We start from the raw sequence: 19,586 nt of genomic DNA on the forward strand, positions 1-19,586 counted from the left end.
AATCATCATCTTCCCTCTGATTTAAAAGCAAACAAAAACCAATCCAAAGCCAATCCGGTCCTAACCCAATATTTTTATCTGGTACACTTTAGAACAAATTACTACTGAACCTGTCACTCCTAAAGACTGAATAGTGAATCCAAAAATATAGTATCTCTTACGGTTGCTTCCAAGTTCTTCAAACAAGCATTTCACTTTCTCCCATTCTGTTGAATTTTTCTTGTGAGGAATATCCAATGGAACAAAGGCTCTGTAACAAGAACAATTTTGGGTAACAAAATTCTTAAACATCCTCTTCTAATGTACAGTATTTAATAATACTGGAACTGTGTTGACACTGAAGGTAAAGCCTTACGGAGCATTCAACACCCTCTAACAATAAATATTTCAGGAAGGCATTTTTCTGTTCCAATAACAGTTTTTGAATGTTGACTCCATAGTATCTTCACTATGTCACACAACAATTATGACAAATTAGAAACTTATAGATTTTTTGTTTTTACTGTTTTGCAAGCTTAGTGTGGAACTTCTACTGCGGATGGGAATGCACAGCGGTTAGCCAAGTGTAGCAGTGAGAACCAGTCCAAGTACTTCTGTTAATAAAATCCTGAACAAGTTGAACATTGATCCAATTTGACCAATTTAAGAGTTTGCAAAGAAAAAAAATCAGAATTAAAATCCCACAGCAATTTAAAACCAAACCTTTTTAAAACATGCATTGTGCTTAACTTGTTCTCTTGAACTTTGTAGTATTTTTTTCATTAGAATATACAACTAAGGCAAAGATCTGAAACTAAGGAGAATTTAAAAAGTAATTTGTTATATGGCATTTAGTTCTGCTCAAGAATGATAATCCATGTTTGAGAAGAACACATGAAACTGCCTTATAGTGAATCAAAACAATTCAGGGTTGGTTCCATCTACTTTGACCAGCAGCAGATTTGTTAGGGTTTTTAAAGTGTGTGCATCAGAAGATGAGTGATCTTTCGTGTGTGTGTTAAATGCTGTCAAGTCACTTCTGACTTGATTTGGTCTAGAACCTACTAATTTGTCTTTTTGGAGGAGGTATCCATAAAACATTCCTCCAACACCACATTTCAAATGAACCAACTTTCTTCCTGTCAGCTTTCTTCATAGTCCAACTTTCACACTCATACATAGTAATGGGGAATACTAAGGCATGAATTAACTGGATTTTGGTTACCAGAAACAAATACTTACTCTTAAGGATCTTTTCTAGTTCCTTCATGGCTGCCCTTCACAAAATATACTACATTTACTTAAAAAAATATTTTAAAAACCCTAACAATTTAAAAGTCAAGCTTTTCCGTTGTTACAATTAGGCGTGTGCATTCGGTTCGGCCGAACCGTATAAGCCACCAAATCATCACTGTATATGGAATCACCACTGTATATGAAATCGGCTGCAGCCGATTCCAATTGGGGCCCATTATGCGGCACCCGAATACGGCTCCCCGTGTACTTCCGTATATATATTCGGAAGTATACGGATGTCAATGCAAAAGGCAGGAAAGTGGCTTCTGCAGCCTCAGGGGAGCTGCTTGCCTCCTTTCCCGCCTTTGGTAGCCTTTTCCTGTCTCTCCCATAGCCTCCCTGGGATCACGGAGGGGGGGAGGGGGAAGAGGAGCCCCAGCAGCCAATCCAAAGCATGCATTTGCAAAATGCATTGCAAATGCATGCTTTGCAGGGCTGTTGTGTAGCTGATGGCCCAGCCATCAGCAACATTGTTGTTCTTTTGATCTTTTGCTTACTTGGGTATCCAAGTAAGCACTGTTGTCTGGCTAATCAGAGAGCAGTGCTATTTTTTGAAACTGCTCTCTGTAGGGGCAGAGAACCTTTTTAAGAAGTCTTCCTGGCTGGACTCCTCCATTGCTGCTGTGTTGCTGTATGTTGGTTGGTGTGAGAGATTGTGCTGCTGCTGGCTGGCCCTTGGCTTCAGCTGCTGCCTGCTGCTCTCTCACTCAGACTTCCCTGGAGTACTAGAGAAGACAAGGTAAGACAGTCTTGGGGTTCTTGTTTTTGTTGGTAAAATGACTTTTTAAGACTCAGAGTCCCTTTACTTATCCAGATTTGGGTGGTGGTGGGGTAACTTATTTGAGGTTAAGGGTTTCTGCTTGGGGAGGGGGCCTGGGGTGGGGGTTGCCAATTTGCCCATAATTTAGTGAGAGGACTTTTAAAAGTGCAGTGTCCTTTTACTTCTCCTGATTTGGGTGGCTTGGATTTCTTGGGGTTAGGGTGAAGGGGTTTTTTTGGGGGGGAGGGGTTGGCAAAGTTCCTGTATTGTTAAAAGTTAAGTTTTTTACTGTTTTAAAAGGGTTCTGTGTTTGATTTGTTGGTGCTTGTTGTGCTTGGCCAGCTCTCCCTTTGTTGTTTGGGGCAGGGCTGGAAAGCTGGCATCTGTAGATTGTGTGTTCTGTGGCAGGGAAGCTGGCACCTGGGTGAGAGACCCAGAACCAGCAGGCATGTTGTGTTTGGCCAGCTCTCCCCGTGTTGTTTGGGGCAGGGTTGGAGAGCTGGCATCTGGGTTTGCTGCAGCCAGGTCTACAGAGCAGACCTTGAGCAGATTGTGTTTTGTGTGGCAGTGATGTTGGCAACTGGGTTTATATTGGTTCCAGACCTGCACTGCAGGGTTCATAGAGTAGCTAGAGGGATGCAGTGCATTTGGGTCCTATAGAGATTATCTGATGTGAAGCTAGGTTTGGCTTTGGGTGCCCCAGGAATTGGACCCCCTGGTCCAATTTTTTTGGGACTTGGTGGGTTTGTAGGGGAGAGTCCCCTGCGGGTTCCCTGCAGTTTTTGGGGCTCTCCCTCAAACCCCCTCCCCTCCAGGCGGCTTCAAATATACTCTATTTGCCATTGATTTCAATGGCCCATAGGGAATAATGGGGCCATATATTCGGAAACAGCCGCACATCTACCGTATATGCGGCTATTCCGAGTGTGGTATTCAGCAGTATACGGGTTTCTGAATTTTTTTCCCCCGTATACTTCTGAATCCGTGTAATTCCGATTTTTTTTTGCACATCCCTGGTTATAATATTGTAGTACTCTTTAAAAAAAAATGCAAAGAGTAATAAAATCCTTAGAGGCATATAAGGTCCTTTATTTAAATAGTACAAAGACAGAATGGATTAAAATGAGAGGATTTCACAGCGCCGAAAACAAGCATTTTAGGTTACAACCTGTACAAACAGCTGTCACCAACACCCACAAAATTCATAATAATGAGCTACAGCTGCTTTTGTTAAAGGAAGGCACCTCCTGTACTTCGTTAGCCATGCCAGAGAACACTTCAATCCAAGGAGAGAGCACAATAACACACCATGAGTGCACTGAGGACTGCTGAAGTTAATAATTTCTAGTAGCAAACCATGTAACTATTTCTGAAGGCTGTCTGCATAGTACAAAAGGGGCAATCTCAACACTAACTCTTGGCTTATTGAGAACCTACAGCACTACTGGCAGAACTGCATCCAGTCACAGATAGCAGCACCAGCAATCTTCCCAGAAAGCAGAGTAGGCTGCTGAACAGCAGTATTACTGAGAAGCACCACATTGCAAAGCAGAAAAAAAGCACCAACCTAATACTTACACACACTGATTTGGGGTTAGATTTTTTTTAATTTGATAAACTTCTAATTTAGAGGCAGCCCTATAATAAACAGCTGGTGATTTTCAAGCGAGTTAGCAGTATGGCAGAATTTATTTTGGGCTGGGCCTCTTTATAATCTTAAAAATACTCATTATGAAATTGGCAACAAAATTTCTAAGCTTTTCTGCAAGCAGCTCTAAACTGTTAATCTTTGCTGCAGTTTTGGGATTTGGCCACTAGAGGTCTCAGTCTTTCAGAACCATAGAACTAAACTATCTAAGGCTTAAGTGGGTTACTGGGTGAAAGTTCAACCAGGACGGTAGGAAACAAGATGGAGGAGGCAGCCATTTGCAAAGACCCAAAAACTGGATGAAAGGTAGACGTGAACTGGGGACAATCTCGGCCAGGATTGCTTTGAATTAGCTCTTATTATTTATTTGGCTGCAAAATTGTTTATAGCTGTGTGACCCAGTAGATCTGATATGAGATTGCTGGAGCCTTTACAAACTGGGAATTTTTGGGCCCAAACTGTTGATCTGCACAAGAGGCTCTCTCTGTGTCGATCATGCCAAGCTAATAGACTTAGCCTCTGAGCTGACTTCATGGTCAAGCTATGAGTCTAACAACTCTTATTTATATTGGAGATCTCTAATATAGAATGGGATTAGATTGTAAATGGAAAAATGTAACTAATATGGGAAGTTCCTATTGGGACTTATATTTTTCATGATTGCTTTATTGAATTCTAACTGTGTAACTGGTTTTTTTCGTTTTCTATCCATATATTTTAAGCCTTCTAAAGGAGTCTTCTTAAATCTAAAGGAACTGTAAGAGCAACTGTAATAATGTAATCTCTTGTTTTGCCTTTCTAACTATATTTGAAGCCTTCTGTTTAAAGAGAAACTTGGAGCCCCATTTTAAGTAAGTGGAGCCACCACCTATGCAAGCTGGCATCCCCATGCCACAAGCTGACAGCAAGCTTGCTCCTTTTCTGAATACTCCAGCTGATTTAAAATGCAGTGACGCACCTGTTGATGGCATTGCCTGTACACGCTATGCCATTTGCACTGGCTACCTATTAACTACTGGATTTGTTGCAAGGTTTTGGTACTGACCTTTAAAGCTCTGCACAGCCTGGGACTGACATAACTGAGGGACTGTCTCTCCCGGTATATGCCCTGAAGGGCTCTATGCTCAGAGAACCAACATCTGATGGTTGTCCCCAGCCCTAACAATGTCTATCTAACCTTGAGGGCTTTTTCTGCCTTGGCCCCGTCCTGGTGAAACATGCTCCCATTGGAGGTTAGAGCCCTGCCTGATTTGTTACTGTTTTGCAGGGCTTGTTAAGACAGAGCTGTTCTGCCAGGCTTTCAATTGAGGCAACAGGCATCCAAACTTAATCAAATTGGCCTCCCTTGCTGTAGTGCATTGATATGTGCGGAAGTGTACTGAAATGTAGTGAAGTATTCCAGCTGACAGCCTAGTTATGTGATATCATGTAATTTATCAGCCAGCTGGGAATTGTGAACGCTTTTGTCTCCTGTTCTGTAACCAGGATTTAACTGTTTTAATTGACTGTTTTATTGATTTTAATGTTTTTAAATGTTTAATTAGGTTGCAATCCGCCCTGAACCTGTTCACCTACAAGAGCTCTACATTCTAACTCAGTCATTTTCCTTCTTAGCTTATTAGCAAAACATTTGCTTAGTAATTTTTATAAAAATTCAACTTAAAGAAAACAGTTTACTTGCACAAAGATGTATATTAAAAGCATTTAACACTTCAGCATTCATAAAGGAACTTAAAAAAGAGAGCTTGAAGAATCTCCTTCAAATGTATTTAAAGGACATTATGCTTTTTTTCATCTGCCATTTATATTTAATGTAACAGATGTTATTAAGCATACTAAGTGCTGCAAATGATAGATCGTAAATTCTGGTAGTAACAACATCTCTCTGTGTATATATGGAACATTAAACAAAAAGGACGGTGTAAGGGGGAAAACTAGAGTACAAGTCCACATTTCACATGCCATGGCAAGAGTTCTTCCTCCCTCTCCCAGGGAGCACAATGAGCCCCCATCTTCCACAGAAGAGGAACTAGGTTAAGATTTGCCTGTGCATAACTAGAGGAATCTGCATTACACAGAATTAAAAAGCTACCACATCTCTTTCTTCATTAACTGAAGACAGAGCATGATAAGTAGAAGCAGGATGCACATTCAAAAGAAGGAAAACAGAAATACTGTGGAAATGGTAAACAAAACTGCTCATTGACAAAAGATGTGAGGTGTAAATACCTAAAGCAAGTACCTATTATAAAAAAAAAAAGACAAGGGGAAAATTCGCATCTAAAAAGGATTTATTGACCAATCTTTTACATATAGTAAAATACTACGGGAGTAATGGAGGGGAAAGCACCAGACATCAAGGATGGTCATATTAGCAGGAAGGAAAAGTTAAATAACCAACAATATTCCAATGAGTATATAAAACTGTTCACTTACCCAATGATTAGAAGGATGGCACAAACCAAAAGAAATCCTAGTGTATACTTGAATGCAGTTCTAACCTGCTGTAAATGCAAATCAATGTAAGTATATAGAGAGGAGATTCATCCATTAATTCAATGCATTAAAGTTTAAACTTTCTCTCAAAATGAAGAACAGAGCACAACCTACTTCTGGACTGTTGATTTCTTCCCTTGGATTATGAATTATAATTTTTAATATTGACTTTCAATATGAACTTTTCATAAACTGCAATTTAAAATATCCAACAGCATGCCTAATGCACATTTCATGCCACTCTCAGTACATCAAATGAGACTGATTTTTTTTCTCCCATTGTGCTGCCACCATTTCTGCAGGCTGAACTGTCAACTTTCTTTGATATGTGACCAGAAAATTGAACTGCAAAGGCCTTTCCACTTAAGAAATGATAGAGAGAAAAAAAGATCATCGCTAGTAGAGCCTTCTGGATATTTTCTCAGTTAAAACAAGAATAGGAGTTTCTACACTATAAACCTTTGTGTCCTATCCTATATAAAATGCCTATTCTCCCCCCACCTCCTCTGTTAAGCCTTGTTTTCTTGAAAGAGTGGATATACACACTTGATTGTTATTGTTAGTATCGCAACAACCTCAGCATGATAGGCTTTGCTCCCTTTTTGCTTCTGCTTCCAGAAACAGTGTTACCAGGTCACAGAGCAGGAAAATATTATTTAATGCTGTAAATTATTCTCGTTCTACAAAAACACTGATAAAATGCCTGCAAGAGAAGGTAGCCAAAGTCCAAGTCACAAAACAAGCAGCCATGTGGTGGCCACAGCTGCTTTCTCTAGAAGACATGTTTCAAGATATTTTATCAATGTAACTGCAGATCAAGAATGAAAATAATCCGTTGAATTAAATAAAGTTTCTCCCCCTACTCTACCTCCGCCTCAACAAACTGGTTGCCAAAAAGAAGAGACAGCTGCTACCAGTAATGGACTGTGTGGAAATATATTTGTGCATAGCAACAGCACCAGTTCTGTGAACATCTATCAATACATGTGCCTCTCTGCCTTCTGTGCCAATGGCAGCAAGGGTGGCTAAGCAAGATATCGCCAACATCTGCTTCAGGTCTCCAAAAGGACCTCGAGTTTCACTTCATTATTTTAAAAGACTCAAGAAGCCTATAAGACACTCATGAAGCAGACCTGAGAGATCACGAAACAAATTCACAGACCTGCAAATATCAGCTTCAAGCTATATAATACAGCATTTTACTTTTATGATCAGAAAGCATTCGATGCAGTGTAATTTCAACTGGCATTAGATTGAAGAGATCTGTACAATGTTATTTACTACATGTACAGCTAAGTAGTCAAAATTACTACAGCAAGAGTCTTACTGAGCACGTGTCACCATCATCTTCATCTTTCTCCTCATAGTAGAAATAGACAAAGGGAATCCACAAGAATACACAGAATAATATGACGGAATACAGCGCTACAGGAAAATAAAATAAAACAATTGTTACTTTCTGGAATAAACTTCTAAGCTTATGAAATCAGTGATTCAGATTTATTTACTACTACAGCATTGCACCATCAACAATTTTAGCCTGCACCCCCCCCTCCCAAAAAAACAACAACCCCTAGACATTTGAAGTAGAACTCCTAGTTCCACTCTAAGGAACGAAAGCATTGTATCATGTCATGGATATATGACACTGGACAGATGCACAAAACAGGCAGAGACATGAGGCAGTGGAAAACCGATGGAGGGAAAAGGAGAAAAAGGAACAACTCCTAGTAAATGCTGCCACAGAGATGTCTAGAGGTTCAAGTGTTAAATTAGGAACTAGGAGACCCTGGTTTGAATCTCCACTGTGCCACAGAAGCTTGATGGATGAGCTTGAGCCAGTCACACAAACAGGTTCTTTGGGTCCCCACTGGGGAGAAAGGCAGGGAAATAAATGATGTAAATAAATACTTTAAGCTTCCTTTCATTCTTTGCCTACAGCTATCAACAAGCAACTTTGTAACTTCAGAAAAACTATCTTTTTAGCATTCTAGGTTGATATACCTATAACCAAAAAGCTTTACAGGTGGAAAAAAAAGTATTTTCTTTTTATTCAGCTATTGTTGTGTACACAAGTTATACGAACTTACTCAACAAGCTACTTTGTAACTTCAGAAAATCCTATCTTTCTAGCATTCTAGGTTGATATTTGCTGTTCTGTTGCACAGTCGAGTCCGACTCTTTGCGACCCCATGGACAAAGTCCATCACCCCAGGCCCTCCTGTCTCCCACCATCCTCCGAAGTCTGCTCAAATTTGGGTTACATCAGTAACACTGTCCAGCCATCTCATCTTTTGCCGTCCCCTTCTTTTGCTTTCTGTCTTTCCTAGCATCAGGATCTTCTCCAGGGAGTGCTCCCTTCTCATTTGGTGGCCTTCTCATTTGAGCTTCAGCTTCAACATCTGACCTTCTAGTGAACAGTCTGGGTTGATTTCCCTTAGGACTGATTGATTTGATCTTCTTGCAGTCCAAGGGACTCTCAAGAGTCTTCTCCAGCACCATATCTCAAAAGCATCTATTCTGCACTCAGCCTTCCTTATGGGCCAGCTCTCACAGCCATACATTACTACTGGGAATACCATCGCTTTAACTATACGGACTTTTGTTGGCAGGGTGATGCCTCTACTTTTTATTATACTGCCCAGGTTCGCCAAGGCTGTCCTCCCAAGGAGCAAACGTCTTTTAATTCCATGGCTACAGTCACCATCTGCAGTGATCTTGGATCCCAGAAACGTGAAGTCTGTCACTACTTTCATGTCTTCCCCTTCTATTTGCCAAGGTTTGATGGGACCAGATGCCACGATCTTAGTTTTTTTTATGTTGCATTTCAAGCCTACTTTTGTGCTCTCCTCTTTCACCCTCAACAAGAGGTTCTTTAGATCCTCCTCATTTTCTGCCATTAGAGTAGTGTCATCTGCATATCTGAGGTTGTTGATGTTTTTCCCGGCAATCTTAATTCCAGCTTGTGCTTCTTTCAGGCCAGCATTCTGCTTGATGTACTCCACATATAAATTAAATAAGAAGGCTGACAATATACATTCTTGTCAAACTCCTTTTCCTATTCTAAACCAATCAGTTGCTCCATATCCCGTTCTGACAGTTGCTTCTTGAACCTTATACAGGTTTCTCAGGAGACATGTGAGGTGGTCTGGTTTTCCCATCTCTTTAAGGACTTGCCACAGTTTGCTGTGATCCACACAATCAAAGGCTTTAGCATAGTCAATGAAGCAGAAATAGACGTTTTTCTGGTACTCCCGTGCTTCCTCCATAATCCATTGAATGTTGGCAATTTGATCTCTAGTTCCACTACCTCTCCGAAACCCAGCTTGAACTTCTAGTAGTTCCCGATCTACATACTGCTGAAGCCTAGCTTGTAGGATCTTTAACATGAGCTTGCTGGCATGTGAAATGAGCGCAATGGTGCGATATTTTGAACATTCCTTGGCATTACCCAAGTCAAGTTTATTGTTACAGTCAGTGACCAGCTTGTACAATCGAATCACATAAAACTTTTTGCATCAAAAACAGAATAAAACCAACAGTAGCATTCATAAAATTGGGTGCCTATGACTATTACAAAAAAATCGGATAAAAACATCCATAAAATTCATTTAAAATTTGGATGAAAGGTTAACAGTCAAATCAAGTTTAAAACAGTCATAGACCAGTCAAATTAGATACAAATAACGTAATAAAATACAATCAGGTAAAACAATAATCAGAATAAAACATACACAGTATGATATAATTTCCCTCCAGAACAGTAGTTAGGTTCCATAGCCAAGGCATTCAGTTGGATATTTCCCTTAGGAATTGCTTCCGGAGACTCATAGCTCGTGAAGCAAATTTTGCCACACATAAAGTGGTTCTTTTATTCCTATCCGCCAATAATTTGTCTAGCTGATGTCTAACATTTCTCCCAAGGACACTGGAACAGATCGGGAGTATATAGTCGGCCCTAATACACTGATATAATTTACATTGGAATAATACATGTTCCCTGTCTTCCGGTTTCTTGTCCCCACAAATACACAATCTCTCCTCATATGGTTGTCCTGTGTATCTGCCTTCCATAATGGCTGACGGTAACATATCAAGTCTGAGAAGGGTAAATGCTCTCCTATACTCAACTTTGTCAAGATTAAGCAAGTATGGCATTAGTGTTATTTTATGTAGTTCCTCTATTCCTGGTAAATAACCTTTAAGCTGATTCAAATCATGCTGTCTTTCGACATCCAAGATTCTCTGTTTAAGAAAAGGTTTAACCAGATTGTACTCCATGTTGAGCAAATATTGTTTAGATAGTCCATAATAACCCAACTTGGACTCCGTTTCTCTAATCCACGGTGGCACAAACGAGTCTCTTGCTATCAGCCCCGCCAAACTGGTGGGCTGAGTCATTAGTTTATACCAGTAAAGAATAGCAGCAATCCACAGTCTTGCTTTCACAGTGACCATACCTGTTTCTACTCTGATAAATGAGTTGGGAGCACATGGAGGGACTTGTAGTATGTGCCTAAGGAACTTTGATTGCACTTTCTCCGCTAAATACCAGAGATGCTGATATGGTGTTATACTCAAGGGTGCCCCATATAGAATTTGAGCGAGGGCCTTGGCCTTAAAGACCTTAACTGCAGCCGCCACATTCTGCCCCCCGGAGGTCCAATAGAATTCCTCTATGGCTCCTGAACTTTTTGCTGCATTTGTTGTAACATATTCCACATGTGCCTTCCTGGCCCCTGAGGCCTGAAAGACTACCCCTAGGTACTTAAAGCAGCGTGTCTGTTCAATAGCCCTATCGTTTATCTTCCAATGATGTACCTTGGGTCTATTTGCAAAGGCTAAAATTTTAGATTTTGAATAATTTATTTCAACCTGATTAGCTTGGCAGTAAAGCGCAAGAATTTTCATTGCTCTCTTTAGCCCAATTGGGGTCCTAGAGACCAGCACTGCATCATCTGCATATAGCAGGAGCGGGATATGCCTATCTGCAATCTTTGGAGCATGCACCTCTGGACCACTTAAATGTTCCCCCAGATCGTTTATAAAGAGGTTGAACAAAAGTGGCGCCAAGATGCAACCTTGCTTAACTCCCTTCCCTACTTTGATGGCTTTCATGAGATGTCCCTTCGGATTTATCCTTGTCCTGATCCTTGGCATTACCCTTCTTTGGGATTGATATATAAATAATCTTTTCCAATCCTGTGGCCGCTGTTGTGTTTTCCAAATTTGTTGACATAATGTGTGCATCACTTTAACAGCATCATCTTTTAGGACTTTAAATAGCTCAACTGGGATACCATCATCTCCGCTCACTTTGTTGTTAGTAATGCTTTCTAAAGCCCATTTGATTTCACTCTCCAGGATGTCTGGCTCAAGGTCATCGATTTCACTGCCATGGTTGTCTGGGACCTTGAGATCCTTCTTGTATAATTCTTCCGTGTATTCTTACCACCTCTTCCTGATCTCTTCTGCTTGGTTGATATACCTATTACCAAAAAGCTTTACAGGTGGGGAACAAAAAAGTATTTTCTTTTTATTCAGCTATTGTTATGTACACAAGTTATAGGAACTTAACATTTCAGTAAGAATGCAGACATTGCAGGAATGATGTGGAATAGCATAAAAATAGTTCTTCAGCCCATCTATCAGCATTACGTAGCAGTAGCCCTATAAACGCAGACAAGTATACAAGAGCTCTAGTGTTATCTACCAGAAATGAGAATGAGTTTGCCTCCAAAACAGTGATATATACAAATCAGGTAGTCAAAAGAGGCCTCTTCTCAGCTTATTCTTATTGAGAACACTACAAGTTACAAAACAAGGTTTTCAGTATGATCTTTGAGTGTGGAGCCTTTCATAGCAATGTGTTTAATAAAGATAAACATTTATGAGCAAACCAGAAACCCAGATACCATCATGCTACAGTTCATATATGAAAGGAAAACAAAGCACGCCTTTGTTCTGCCATCATTTTGACTTATCTCTACCAAAGGTTCTTTCAAAATGACACTTGCTCATACACACCACACTATCAAAACTGATTTGAAAATAAGAGATTTTTATTAGTAAGATTAAATTTCTGCTGGTTGAAAAAACCAGAAAGTATGCTGTTCTACTGAAAGAGTATTCTCAATACCATTATTATAACCTTGTGACTATTAAAATGGACCCACATTTAGACATAAAAAGAAGCCGGTGCACTTAAACAACCATTTGTGGTGCAAACCTGGTTAATCTACCAAGCACACTGTTTGTCTGTAAATCCCAATTAATCTCTTATTTGTCTCTTCTACCATCTCTGAACAGCCACTATCTCCCTGTGTAAGCAACCTGCTGACTGTCACTGCTATAAAAGGTAGAGAAGGAGGAAGAGAAAGGAGGGAATAGCCATGGGCAAACTAAGTCAGCTCCTCACTCTTGCCTAACCCAAGGAGTCTTCCCTCGTCCTCTTTGTGCCTAACCTACATCAAAGATTTCCTGAGTATTTCAACTCTTGCTCTTTTTGGTAAACTTTTAAAATATCCCTTAGGACAGGGTTTCCCCTACCTTTTTGAACCTCCAGACACCTTTGAAATTCTGACACAGTGTGCTGGGTGCTTCAATAGTTGCTTCAAGAGACATAGCCAGCCATAAAAGGCTGTCACAGTTTACCTTCAGTTGCGGTGAAGGATCCCTGTGCTTTAGTGACAACTCTCCAGTTGGTGTAGTGGTTAAGCCAATTTGGTGTAATAGTTAACTTGTGCAGACTCTAATCTGGAAGAACCAGGTTTGATTCCCCACTCCTCCACATGCAGCTGCTGGGGTGACCTTGGGTCGGCGACAAGTTCTCAGCAGAGCTGTTTTATCAAGAGTGGTTCCCTGAGAGCTCTCGCAGCCCCACCTACCTCACAGGGTGTCTGTTGTGGGGAGGGGAAGGGAAAGGAGATTGTAAGCCACTGAGACTCCGAGTGAAGGTTGATGTCAAGCATGATATTTCTGAGTATTAATTTAGTATGCATTTTGTGTTCATACAACTCCTCATCACACCCCGGGACTGGTGCCCAGAAACTCCACCACACTCATGGACGAGGCATCGGCACAGAGAGAAGCGATCTTGGCGTGGCCGTCACAGAGGGTGAGAGTGATGAGCGAGAGTAGCCAAGACGGCACACGAGCTGCGGGCGTTGGAGATCGCGATGAACCCCGATCGGACGAGGGAGAAGAGTATGACGACCCTAACCCTCCATGCCCAGACGATGATGACGGCCCCGAGCCTGAGGGTAGGGGATTTGTCCAGATGTTGAGGAGCGAGATGGTTGAAATGGCAAAATGCTTATGGGAGGAGATGCAAGCTAACGCCACCTTCATGGCACAAGAGATGAGATGGCAGCTGGCGAAGGTACTACCCCCAATAGACCTGAGAGAGACCCAACCACCCCTCCCAGGAGGCAGCCAGCAGCACCACAACCTCCATTGCCACTAGCTCCATGAGATTATGGCAGAGGGAGGGAACTGGATGTCATTTTCGATGGGGACCCGGAAGAAGTAGAATACTTTTCCATCCAAGCCAACGGTTATATGTATTATTGGGGGAACACCTTCCCTGATGAATTCAGCCAAGTGGTTTATCTGGGGTTGAAACTGAAAGGGGCCACAAAATGCTGGTACATAAGCCTGTACAAAACCAGGAGCCCCGAATTGGATACTGTAGCCGCTTTCCTACAAGCTTTGCTGACGCAGTACAAAGATCCCCTCCAAGAAACTGAAGCCCTCACCATCTTGAGAGACCTTCAACAGGGATCGAAATTGGTGAGTATGAGGCAGACTTCAGAGCAAACACGGCTAAGGTAAGGGGATAGAATGAACTAATGAAAATAGAGCAGTTCCAGAGGGGCCTAAATGTGAGCGTGTTAGATCGGGCATTGCAACAAGCTTGCCCTACCACACTGGTGGGGTGGGTGCAATTAGCTGGTGAGGTTGAAACCAACATGAAAAAGTGCCCCTGCAATGACAGCAGCAGCAAGGGGGGATATGAGTCTTGGTCCGGGGCAAAACCCGATGGGAAAAAAGCTGACCCCACAGGAGGAGCTACCAAACCAGATACCCCGCGGCGTTGCTTCCAATGTGGAGACCCGAATCACTTGGCCGCGAATTGCCCCGAGTGACCTCGAGCCCCCCCCTTACTCCAAAGCCCAGCACCCCTAAACCGAAGAAGAATGAGGGACACCAGAAGGACTATGCCAAAGGGGGCACCATTGCTGCCACCTCAGCGGACAAAGAAACCATCATCAACGATGAGCTGAGCGAGATGTCCTGGGAGGACGAGCCAGCCGGAAACAGGAACGACCTGCACTGAGAGGCGTCAAGCAGCAGGTCGCGGAACTAATGGCACCACTAAGGGTGAGGATAACTGGACTTTATTTTTCATTCCCCTGATGTTGTTGAATCCAAATTTAAAGGGATTTATCCATGTTCGGACCCTAATCGATTCTGGGTGTACGAGAGACATAATCACCCCTAAGCTGGTGGAAGCCCTGGGCCTCCATAAAACGTTACTACCACACCCCATTCAGTTTGAGCAAATGGATGGGACTATAATGAAAGGGGAACCATGTGTGGAACAGACGCAAGAGGTGCCAGTGGGGATAGAAAACCACTGAGACACTGAACTCTTTGTTATAGCCCCCTCTTCGTCCTTCGACATTGTATGAGGGGTAGGGTGGTTGGCAAAGCATGAACCTGATATTAAATGGGAGGAACAAACCATAGACTTTACTGATAAAAAGTGTGAGCATCATCACTGGGACAAAGGCTGGGGAGCCGAGCCCCCTCCTAGGAACGAAAAACTGTGTTTGACAATAAAAGGAGGTGCAGTCAATCCCTAAGGAATACAGAGACTTGAAAAGAGTATTTAGTGAAGAGGAGGCAAATGAACGTCCTCCCCACAGAGACACGGATTGTGCTATAGAGCTCATTCCAGGGCAGGAGTTCCCCAGAGCTAAGCTCTACACGATGGGGTGGGCAGAGGAAGCCGAATTAAGGAAGTTTTTGGACAAAAATTTAAAAAGAGGTTTTATTCGGCCAGCCACAGCCCCTCACGCCACTCCGGTGCTCTTCAGGAAGAAGGACAGTGGGCTTCGGCTTTGCACAGATTTTCAAGGGATTAATGGGATTTCCACCTCGAACGCTTACCCCATACCCCTGATCAAAGATCTGCTGAGCACTGTATCAGAGGGGAGGATTTTCACCAAGCTAGGCTTATGAGATGCATACTTTCGGGTGCGCATAAAAGAGGAAGATGAATGGAAAACGGCTTTCAATACCCCCATGTGCCAATCTGAATACTTAGTCATGCCCTTTGGATGGCAAGGGGCACCTGGAGTATTTATGAACTTTATAACTGAAGTTCTACGGAAATACTTGTACAAAGGGGTCGTGGTGTACCTGGATGATATATTTATTCCAAGGATTTACAATCGCATGTGAAATTAGTACGGGAAGTGCTAAGCACCCTATACAAGCAGCAACTGTATACCAAGTTGTCAAAATGTGAATTCCACAAAACAGAGCTCAACTATTTAGGGTACCGTGTGTCAAAACGGGGGTTAGCCATGGATCCCGCCAAAATCCAAGCAGTGTTGGATTGGGAACCCCTGAGGACACGTAGATAGCTCCAATCTTTCCTCGGTTTCGCAAATTTTTACCGTCATTTCATACAAGGATTTGCGCAAACGATGTTACCCCTGACTGACCTTTTAAAGACTAAAGGAAAAGGGGCCGAAGCCAAAAGGCCAACGGGTAAATTAGAATGGACAACCAAATGCCAAGAAGCCTTTAATAAATTAAAAAAGACTGTTCACCATGAGCTAAAACCCTTTGTGGTCCAATGCGACGCCTCTGATGTCACTGTGGGAGCGATCCTGATGCAACCCAATGAAGAGGGAGGGTTAAAACCTTGTGCATATATCTCTAAATTTTTTCCCCAAAAGCAACGGAATTGGTCCGTTTGAGATAAAGAGGCGTTCGTGGTGAGATTTGCATTGAAAACCTGGAGGTCATGGTTAGAAGGGGCACGGGTGCCGTTCGAAATCTGGACAGACCATAAAAATCTAGAGGCACTCACAAGATGCAGGAAATTGACAGAAAAGCAGATTCACTGGGCGGCTTCTTCACCAAGTTTGATTTTACCCTAAAACACCTCCTGGGTTCAAAAAATTTCTTAGTTGATGCATTGTCTCACCTTTCCCAACATAACAGTCAAAGGGAAGAAGTCATTGACTATTATCTCGCCAAGTCACTTAGGAGGGGTCGTGATTTCCCCTCGTTCAAAAGCAAAGCGAGAAAACCTAGAAAAGAAGTGGAGGGGAGAAAGACTGATTTCAGAAGTAGAGAAAAAAGGTGACCAGAAGCCTGATGGAGTTATTAAAAGAGAAGGGGGGTTCTGGTACCGAGAGGGAAAGCTCTATGTCCCTGAGATCCTAAGGAAGGAAGTGTTACAATTTTGCCATAACAGTAAATTGTCTGGACATTTTGGGTATGTGAAGACGTTGCATTTAGTGAATCGGCGGTTCTGGTAGCCATCCATGAAAAAACACATTTCAAACTATGTGGCTTCTTGCCCAGTATGCAAAATGGCCAAGAAAAGGGGGGGGGGGACCCCAGGGTTATTACAACCTCTGGAGACCGCTACCAGACCATGGGCAGTGGTATCGATGGACTTTATAGTAGAGCTCCTGATATCTCAAGGGAAAACGGTTATTTTGGTGGTGGTAGATACGTTCTTGAAACAGGCGCACTTAATTCCCTGCGCCCAGCTCCCCACTGCAAAAAGACTAGCTCACTTGTTTTTTCAACACGTGGTTAAACTACACTCATTCCCAGATAAGGTTATTAGTGACAGAGAACCTAAGTTCGGTGCCAACTTTTGGTGGAAGTTCTGTAAGTTAACAGGAATAGAGCAAGGTCTGAACTCAGCGTATCACCCTCAGATGGATGGACAGACGGATAGGGTGAACGCGCTCCTAGAACAGTATTTATGGTGTTTTGTCAACCACCAACAATCAAACTGGGTGGAACTCTTACCTTTGCAGGATATGGATATAATAACAGCGTGCATAGCTCCACCAAAACCTCCCCTTTTTTGGTAGTGAATGGATACGAGGGGAAACCCGTTATTACCGGGCGGAACCATCCCGGAACTATCTTCTTTCGAACATTGGTGGGGGAGTTTGGGGAAGACATGGAAAGTAATACAAGAGAATCTAGAAGCAGTTAAAGACAGCTACAAGAGGCATTATGACAAAAATCATGCTCCTGTGTGGGATTTTAAAGTAGGAGAGACAGTCTTTGTATCTACTAAGAATTTACCATTGCCTCAACCATCCAAAAAGCTGGCATACAAATTTCTTGGTCCGTTAAAAATAAAGAGAATAATCAACAAAGTGACAATAGAATTAGAATTACCAAAAATGTTTAATAAAATACATCCTGTTTTTCATTGCAGTCTTCTCCACAGAGACCCTGGAGCTACGTCTTAGCACCCTCGACCACAAGCTCCATAACCTATCCAGATTGGGGGTCAGAGTCACCACAAAGTTAAAGAAATCTTAGATGCTAAATTAAAATGGGGGTAGTTGTATTTTTTAATCAGATGAAAGCATTTTTCACCGAGCCACGATGAATGGGTAGAGAGCTCGAATGTGCAAGCAAAAGACTTAATAAGAAAATTCTACAAGTTGCACCCCTCCAAGCCCCAAGCAAGATCTTAGAGGGGGCAGTATGTCAAGCATGATATTTCTGAGTATTAATTTAGTATGTATTTTGTGTTCTTACTTCCCCCCCTTCCCGTTCCTATTATCCCTCTTTTCTGAATAAAGATCTCTCTTCAAAGTTCCCACACCTGTGAACTCTCAAGGATGCAGGATATGCAAGTAATCTTCCTATTGTAAAGCAGAAGTACCTCTCCCCCAAGTTCCCATACGTATCAGCAAGTCAGGAATGTGTGGGAACCGAGAGATGTTATATTCAAATGGGTAGTTGATAGTATGCTTTGAACCTTCTATGCAATTCACATCTGTATGCTATGTTCTGAAGTTATCTGAACTTTGTCTTTGAAGTAGCCTTTAAGATGCCATGCTATGTAACATTCTGTATCACTTCCAAGGTATCGTTCCTTGGGCAAGTGTTGGATTATCAATAAAACGATTCTTTGATTTAAACAATAGCTCGATTATTCAAAATACCGATGCTTGAGAGTTCAGATATAAATCTAATCTCTTATTCTCCTTCTTCAGAGGCCAATCAGAAGCCTTGCTGGGCAAAAGCCCTACCTGACTCACCCACTTTTTAAAAATACTTGATGGGTGCCAGGGAAGGTATTGGTAGGTGCCATGGTGGGTGGGGTCTCTTACCCTAGAAGATGCTGAAGTCTCTGAACTATGTTCCTGCTTGATGAGTTTTCACTAGGGGCACGGAAATGAAGCAGCAGAAAGGGATATCATCTCTAGAAAGAATCATCATAGCTGAAAACAGCTCGGACAGCAGGGTTCCCTAATGATCTGTACTTCTTCCTTAGTGTGCAGGAGGCTATGGTACTTAGTGCTACTGAGCAAACAGGGAATTCTATATCCAAGTTTCAGGACAAATTGAAGGTAAGAATCCCAGTTTAGCACCTACTAACAAACCACAGTTTGTTGGTCAGACATCACACGAAACTGGAATTTAAATCAAATCATGGTTTGTTATGTCTGAATGCAGCCACAGACACAGACTGCCCCATACTAACTGTATGATGAACATGCAGGGAAATGGAGTTCTTCTACCAAAAAGAACAAGCAAGCCCATGAGCACAAGAGCATGGTGTGTGTATCAAAATTTCTGGTATGGAGAGTCTTCTTGGGATACAATTATAGTTTTTTCTCCCTTTGCTAAAGTTTGAAAAGAGATAATGCACATATTCAGAACTTGTTCTTAACATGTAACAATGGACTTCTCTTATACTTCACTGGTGTCAGAGTTATCTTAATTATGTGTTATCACACATGTACACTTCCAAATTAAAGTATGACTTCACTATAAAGCACTGCCAGTCACAGCTTCTCTGGTCTCTACAAAAGTGCTTGAGAACCTGTGAACCCTGACAAATTTTAAATAATTGTGTTAAGAGTATTAAAAAAGATATAATGAGGATTAACAGAATACCTTCAGTAAGGCTATTAGCCTAAACTATGTCACTCCAAATCTGCTACATAAAACTTTGATTTGACAAAGCAGTATTAGCATCAAATTTAAAATGCATCAACAGAAATTTCTTTAGCTTTCTTTGAATCTTCAGACTGTTACGATTCTGAACATCAGAATTTACAATTGACAGACATCTTAAGTACCAAAGCAATCAGAGCAAATCTTGTTCTCCAGTCTTAATGA

General features: G+C 41.8%; 1 protein-coding gene across 2 annotated transcripts in view; it reads right to left on the bottom strand.

The window, feature by feature from the left end:
• The window catches only part of LMBRD1 (LMBR1 domain containing 1), a 95,084-nt gene that overhangs the window by 48,675 nt on the left and 26,823 nt on the right, over positions 1 to 19,586 (bottom strand). For both annotated transcript variants that reach the window (XM_060235498.1, XM_060235507.1), the window contains exons 4-6: positions 7,507 to 7,604; positions 6,120 to 6,187; positions 162 to 250 (exon numbers count right to left, since the gene is read on the bottom strand). In XM_060235498.1, coding sequence (XP_060091481.1) covers positions 162 to 250; positions 6,120 to 6,187; positions 7,507 to 7,604 — 255 coding nt within the window. The remainder of the gene's footprint in view (positions 1 to 161; positions 251 to 6,119; positions 6,188 to 7,506; positions 7,605 to 19,586) is intronic.

The sequence above is a fragment of the Heteronotia binoei genome, chromosome 1 (assembly GCF_032191835.1).
Source record: "Heteronotia binoei isolate CCM8104 ecotype False Entrance Well chromosome 1, APGP_CSIRO_Hbin_v1, whole genome shotgun sequence".
NCBI classification, from domain to species: Eukaryota; Metazoa; Chordata; class Lepidosauria; order Squamata; family Gekkonidae; genus Heteronotia; species Heteronotia binoei.